This window comes from Chrysemys picta, chromosome 20 (assembly GCF_011386835.1).
Source record: "Chrysemys picta bellii isolate R12L10 chromosome 20, ASM1138683v2, whole genome shotgun sequence".
NCBI lineage: Eukaryota > Metazoa > Chordata > Testudines > Emydidae > Chrysemys > Chrysemys picta.
This window is the reverse complement of record NC_088810.1, coordinates 23,580,022-23,587,537: the sequence shown is the minus strand read 5'-3', so window position 1 is coordinate 23,587,537 and position 7,516 is coordinate 23,580,022. Positions and strand designations below refer to the sequence as shown.

General features: G+C 45.2%; 1 protein-coding gene across 1 annotated transcript; it reads right to left on the bottom strand.

The window, feature by feature from the left end:
- Nucleotides 1–895: 895 nt before the first annotated feature.
- SPRR3 (small proline rich protein 3) lies at nt 896–4,471 on the bottom strand. The gene is made up of 2 exons (XM_024108591.2): nt 4,380–4,471; nt 896–2,223 (listed from the first exon to the last, which is right to left on the bottom strand). Exon 2 carries the CDS (start codon nt 2,200–2,202, stop codon nt 1,690–1,692), a length of 513 nt encoding a protein of 170 aa, XP_023964359.1. The 5' UTR covers nt 2,203–2,223; nt 4,380–4,471; the 3' UTR covers nt 896–1,689.
- Nucleotides 4,472–7,516: the final 3,045 nt, after the last annotated feature.

The window sequence follows — 7,516 nt, the reverse complement described above, 5'->3', positions numbered from 1 at the left end:
TTGGAGGGCCGGTACGCATACCCCTGGTGAGAACCACTGCTCTAGACCGCTCTAAGTCTCTAATCCAGTGTTCTCAACCTGTTTACCATTGTGGGCCGCATCCAATACTACCTTTATGGCCCTGAGGACGTCACATGGGCCGCGGCTGTGTGCTGATTGGGCCGCAGGTTGAGAGCCACTGCTCTAAGGGATTGTTAGAGTCCTCCTAGCTGGGTCTGACCACAGAGACCGAGCCTGGAGTGTCCCCAGGTTAAGGAATGCTCGTTACCGAGTGAGAGGAGAATCAGGCCCCAGCTCTTGAAACTGGGCCCCCGTGGGACTTAGTGGCGCATAATAATAACAATACCCAGCCCACGTAGACTTGGCCACAGGCCCCTAATGTTGTGGTACTCGAGTGCCTTGCCCACCCTCCCAACTCCCTGTGAGGCAGGACTGTTATCTCTGTTGTACAGATGGGCAGACCTGAAAAGTCTGTCAGAGCCTGGACTTGGACCCAGGTCTCCCAACCCCTTGTCTAGTTCCCTAACCCCTCTGACCATCCTTCCTTTGCTAGACCTTGGCTACAGGAGTCTGGCTTTGTGAACAGAGCACTGGACTGGGAGTCGGGAGAACTGGGTTTTATTCCCAGCTCTGCTGCTGGCCTGTTGAATGACCGTGGGCCAGTCACTTCACCTCGCTGTGCCTCAGTTTCTCCATCTGTAAACTGGGGAGAATGACAGTGCCCTCCTTAGTAAAGTGCTTTAAGGCCTACTGATGAAAAGTGCTGTATGAGAGGTAAGGCTTAGTATTAATGTGGCGTGAGGTGGTGCATGAGCCGCCTTCTGGCCCGTCTGCGAATGGGATTTCCAGCTGTGGGGAACTGTAAATAAGGAACGGAGGAGGAAGCGACAGCAGGTGCCGTGAAGCAATGTGAGTTTTAATGCGTAAGAAGTGGAGTATACAATGTGCAGAATGAAATAATGCAAAGGACAGAGAATACACTTTCAGGTTTCCAGTCATATACCAGAGCTACGAAGTCGACTGGCACTTCCCTCTGAGGTAAGTCACTTCACTCAAGATGCTCTTTCTTTGTTGCAGCTGTAGAGTTGGGCAATCAAGTTCTGTTTTTTCCGCCATTTTAAGCTCCTTGTTTTACCCCCTGTGGGCTTCATATAGGACAAAGTCCAATATACGCACAGAATTAAAAACAGCTTCTGCACAAAACATCTTCTGTAGCCAAGTTAACAAGCAAAAACAAATGGTACATATTCTTAGAAAGGCTAGACTATACAAGGCCGAATTCTCATGACACTAAGGCTATTTTACACCCCTCTGGTCCTTGACGGGATCTTGTGGTGTCTGTAAACACAACACAGGCCCACCTTAGGGCCCTAACCTCCTTGACACTGGCAGAGCGGTTGTCAAAGTGCCTTAATGTAACGAACTCAAGCCTACTGTGTTAATAGTAAAAGGAGCAAATAGCTATTGTTCCACTACAGTAAATAGACGTAAATCTAAGGTAAAGGATAGCATGGTAAAGAGTGATGGCCCTATTCTTCAGCACCACTGAGTACCCACTCTCGTTGGCTTCAACTGACATTGTGGGAGCTCAGCAGGTCTGAAGGCCATGCCCATAAACTCAGCTGTGAATCTGTGTCTAGCTTTTTCATTTCCCGGTTGGCTTTTGTTCTGAGGCCGATGCGTCTGGGTTTAGCACGGCCCACAGTTTCCATAGCCCCACGTGTTGGGCCACTGGGGAGCATAAGGGTATGGGTATTTGGGAAAAGACGGCACATATGTTGGGCCACATGCCTGAGGGTATCCCGTAACATAGGGATGCACATATGGTGGAGCGCATGGATTCCATCTCTCGGGGAATGGCTGAGGGTGTATTAAACCATACGGCTCATGATATCTCGTGTCACATGGGGTCGAGCATTTCACACCCGCTGGCTCGGAAAATTTGGGGTAATGCTTCGCTGGGTGTCTCTGGGCATGTGGCTCAAAACACTTGGTAGCACATGGGACCGAGGGCTTCCCAGCACATGGGTCTCTGCACTTGGTAGTGCACGGTGCTGGGTGTTTCACAGCACACGGGTCTGCGCACTTGGTAACGCGTGGCGCTGGGCCTTTAACCACGCAGGGTTCGGCGTGCGGTATGAGGCGTGTCGTTGAGTAGGGGGTGTAGTTCCGTTGCTTGTACTGGTATGCAAAGTAAGACATCTTCCTGTGGAGTAGGTCAGCCTGAAATACACCGGAAGGAATAGAGTACAACACAACAGAACCGATAGGTTAAGAGGCTTCAAGCTCAGATCCTATGATGGAGGTCACGTAAGAACCTCGGGGGTACACAGACTGGTATATCTGACCGTGATTAAATAGATATAGACGGAAGGGAGACAGGCAGGTAGGCGAAGGACAAAGAGAGCGCATTAAAGGGCACACTTATATCTGTAAAGCCTTCACTGATAACCTTTCCTAGAGATCACCACTGCTTGCACCATCTCCAACCCTCTGCCTCTCTTGTCCTCCCACTCTGTTTCTTGAGCCTGCTCCTTTGCAACTCCTAACCCTTTTCTAACCACTAATAAATGTATTACCTACTTGCATGGCAACATGCTTGTTCACTGCTATGTGGAGCCATTAGTCCTCACAACAGCGGTGTTATAGCTAGTTATTATCCCTATTTTATAAAGGGGCAAACCGAGGCTCCAAAGCGTCTTGCCCAGGGTTGCTTAGTGAGCCAGTGGGAGAACTGAGACTAAAACCCAGGCACGTAGAGTTGTTTAATCCTATTACGTATAATTTGCATCCCAGCAGTGCCTAGAGTTCCCAATTGAGAGGCAGTATTGTCTAGTGGCTAGAGCACTGGACCGCAATGAAGACCTAGGTTTCATTCCCAGGTTTGCCACTAGGCTGCTAGGTGACTGTAATTATCACTTCACTGCTTCCTGCCTCGGTTTCACCGTCCATAAAATGGGCATAACGATCTAGACCTCCTTGTAAAGTGCTTTGAGATCTACTGATGAAAAGAGCTATAGACAAGCTGGGTGTTACTATGCTGAGCATTATACACACACAGTAAGAGAAGATCCTGGCTTTGAATAATTTACACTCTAGACAAAACAGAGGAAAATTTATCCCCAATTTGCACCTGAGGCACTGAGGCACAGGGAAATTAAGGGCCAGATTATTACTCCATCTGAACATATTGAGCAGTGAGTTTCTTGGAAAACCTGGCCCTAGTTGATCTGCCCAAGGACATGCATGAAATCTTAGCAGAGGCAAGAACTGAACTTGGATTTCCTGTCCCAATCCAGTTTTTCAGCTCCAAGGTCCTTGTTCCATTGTTAGTGCACTATGCTATAATGCCTTGTCTTTTCGTCTCTCTTCTGCTCTGTCTTGCAATGCCTTAGAATTGTTCTAATAAAGCCACAGAAGAGAGCAAAGGCAACAAATGGGTTAAAGGAGTAAACACTCAATCTAGACTATTTCTATTCTGGACAGCTGGTGTTTTCACACCAGCATATGGTGGTGACAATTTTAATAATGCTACTTTCCTAGTTCAAACTGAACCTTTGCTTGCAAACTAGTTCTGTCCAGCATCACAGAGCTGCACTTTGGTTTCCAGATCTTACTTCATTAGCAAGTATTGCTGACTTGTAACAGAAGATATTCTTTTGTGAAAACAAAACCCAAATGGGCCAGATTCTCAGCTGCTGAAAATGAACGCAGCTGAGTTGGTTTTTCAAAGGAGCAGCTGAGGACCTGGCCCTAAAATTGCTAACGTATATGCCCGTGAACGTGAGAATTTTCAGATTAGTAGTCTGCCTCCTCCAGTTTCTTGTCTCCCACACTGCACAATACCAACTCCTTCAAAGGAAGGCACAAGAACCAATAAGTGGGGAGTTTTACGGGAGTTCAGCACACAAATCCCATAGACAATCCCAGCCTTTCATCTTACAGAAAATAACAGTAAAGTTACACTTGGCTAGTTAGATATGAAATCTAAGCTTCCTATCTTTGTAGTTGGGGAAGGGCTAGGGCCAGATTCGTAGCTGGGGTAAACTGGTAAGTCTGTTGAACTCAGCTGAGTATCTGGCCAGACAGATATTCAAAAATTCACTAAATAAGACATAAAAGGCAGAGATTTTTCAAAGCTGGCTAAGGGATATGGGAGCCCAATTTTCTAAGTAAAATGAATGGGAACTGGGTGTCCTAAATACTGAAAATTCTAGCCTTAACTTCTAATGCCCAAATCTACCAGTCCCTGCAACGGAGTAACTACAAAAATAGACTCTTACGGAAAGAAACCCCTTAACATTCTAAGAGTCAGGGGTATTTGGCAAGATTCAGTTAAGGTTAAAACCCTTGAGAAAAAGGGATATTCTGATACTTACGAAGAGATTGAGTCAAATCAGACTTGCCCAGTGCACAGCAGAGAATAAGTCGACAGAAGTGCTTAAAAGAGCTCCCAGTTGCGAGTTCTTTTATATGGTTTTGCAGACTGCCGGCAGGATGAGAGACATCTTTTTTGCATAAGGTCCTAATTAATTACTAAATTAAATTTTCATAGGCATTACTCTTCCATTTGATGCTATTCTTTTACTGTGGTTATTAGTCTGTTTTCCGCCCCAGTGTTCATGACACACCCTGCAGCTTCCTTTCATTTGAAAACTTTATTGGCCGGTGATACTTGGCATCATTCCTCTGACCATGCTGGAGTTACTGCAGGAATGAATCTTGCTCCATGTTTTAGATGAAGAATAGAAAAGTGGCTCAGAGAGGTGTATGGGTAGAGCAATCCGATGTCGTGCAAGATTCCATTTTGGTCCTTTTAATCCTGGCTTGTAGCTAGTTGGGAGTATTGGGGAATTTACCTTTGCAGTTCTGGGGCAGATGGGAGTCTTTGCATGCTTAGCGGTCCCATCCCGCAACTACTCACTCTGCATGAGATCCAATGATCATTAAAGTCAATGGGAGTCTTTCCATTGACTTCAATGTGGGCTTCAATTCAAGCCCTTGGGGTTGAAATTCACTCCTGAAATGAAGGCCAACACAATGCCTATGTCCTATTTAAGAACCCACACAGGAAAATAAGACAAAAACACCCTATCATCGGTGGGTGAACGCTTTTCACACAGCGATTGCTCTACATCTGACCTCTCAGTCCTCATCCTCAAAGGAAACCTGCACAATGCCTTCGAAAGACGAGCTTGGGGCTCTTACATTCATAACTTTGCTAGACACTAAAAATCATGGTCTTAATAAAAACCCTGGATTTATGGCTTATTCCAACAATCTGTAACCCACTAACCCCCCTTCTTTGTCCTATTACTACAGGGATGTAAATGGGCCACTTCACCTTGAAGTGTCCCATAGAATATGTGCTAATTAGTTATGCTAAACAATTTGTCACAGCTAAATACAAGATGGGACGCTCTTGGTACCTTTCCCAGACCTGAAGAAGAGCTCTGTGTTGCTCGAAAGCTCGGCTCTTTCACCAACAGAATTTGGTCCAATGAAAGATATTACCTCACCCTCCACTGATATCCTGGGACCAACATAGCTACAATAACACTGCATTAACAAAGTGCTGTCCTCCTCCATTTAACATAGGAGGAGGCCGAAGAGGAGAGGTTATTGCTTTATACAAGATCATTCAAGATGTCGGTGGCCAAACCCAAGGCCAAGGTGTTCAAAAGTGACTGATGGCTTTAGGTGTCTAGCTTGAATCACCTCAAAGGAGCCTGATTTTCAGAAAGTCCTGAGCACCTGCCCTCTGAAGATCATGACTCTTTAAAATGTTGCACATTGGTTGCCCACGATTGCTAATTACTTTTGAAAATCATGGCCTTTCATTCTCCAAGCCTTCTGCCTTAATCCCCAAGCCATCTTTCCTCCCCCTGTCTTTACATATCAGAGCTAACTCTGGAGGGAAGCAGGAGATGATTGAAGGTCCAGGAAACTATAAGCTGTAGGCAGGTGAGCCTGCAAAACAAATGTGCAAACATGCCTGAATGACACAGAGGCTGTTTTTTACACCCCAGAAAGGGGAGAGAACAGGTCACTGACAGATGGAACATCCTAGGAAAACCGACTTTGAAATACAGCCTAGATCCTCAGCTGGTATAAATCAGCGAACTGTGATTGAAGTTGATGCACGGGTGCTGATTCACACCAGCACAAGCTCAGGCCTCGACTTTTTTAAAGTTACTGCTTAATGAAAATCAAATAGCCCCAAATTCGGAGGCTATAAATCATGAGCTGATCTGGGGAGCGACGTGAGACTTTGACATGACTCTTTTTTTGAAGTGACGCTAATATTCAGTCCATGAGTAACATGTTACTTCAGTAACACGCTACTAACATTATAATAATACAACACTTCGCACATATGAAACAGCAATGAATATCTGCAAAGAGACTTGAAATCCTTTGTGCCGATGATACCTCAGAATAACCTACAGCCATTATTCTTATAAAAAGACACACAAAGGTGAATGTCATACAGGGAGGGAGAGGCACAGCCAGAAACAGGACCCAGGTGTTCTGAAGTTCTTTGTTCCAGCTCTTGGTGCAGCCCCATATTACACTGTGTCACAAGAGGGCATTAGCAACACGTATTATTAAATAGTGCTTAACATCCTTGGCTTCCAAATGTGTCGCTAACATGAGAGGAGTTGTTAGAGACGCTTGTTTGGCTGTGCTTGTGAAATTCTGAATGACTCAGATTTGCTGGGTGCATCTTTTGCCTAAACGCTGCCATACGAGAGCATGCCCAGGGCTACTGTAGCTTTGCTGTTTGTAGTTACACACGAGGGAAATGATTCTCCCAAAGAGAGACCAAGGCCTGGTTTTCGTACTTGTTCATTGGTGGTGTCGCTTGGGTAATCTCAGTACATAGCCTGGAATTTTGGTAACACTATCGGAGTCTCGCTGAGTGGCTTATTTTCTATTCTACATCAAAGAGGGCTTAGAAGGGGTTCAGAGATGGGTGACAAGAATGATTAGGAAAAACTCTCATAGGAAACGCTTGGGGTTGGTTACCTTAGAAATAATAGAACACTAACGTTTTAATACAGTGGTGCCTGACCCTATGATACAGCCAGGCCACGTAAGCCGAAACACAACCTTGTGTGGGCCAAATAAATTCTCCATATTTTAATAAGATGTAAAGTCATTTATATTTCAAGTTCAGCTTGTTTTGTTATGTATTTAGACAGGTTGTTTCTATGTACAGTATTGTCTATTTACACACTTGTATAAACTAAAATGATGTAAACATGACAACAAAATGCTCATAAATCGTCTGTTGTGTCGAAGGAGGCTGCAGGCCTTATGAAATGCTCTGGTGGCCATAGGTTGGACCCCCCTGTTCCAATAGACTATATCTGATGAGAAAACTGTTTGAGGCCAACGTAGGAGGTGTGAAACTCACCTTGTGACCAATTTTCCAGAGCTTCAGAGGTTTTCCCTAGTAAGAAACATACTTTGTAGCCTCAGCAGGACCACAAGGTGAGCAAGGAAACCAAGT

Bases quoted from the DNA above. Each gene is read 5' to 3' on its own strand.
- SPRR3 (XM_024108591.2), bottom strand. From the start codon at position 2,202: ATGTCTTACTTTGCATACCAGTACAAGCAACGGAACTACACCCCCTAC.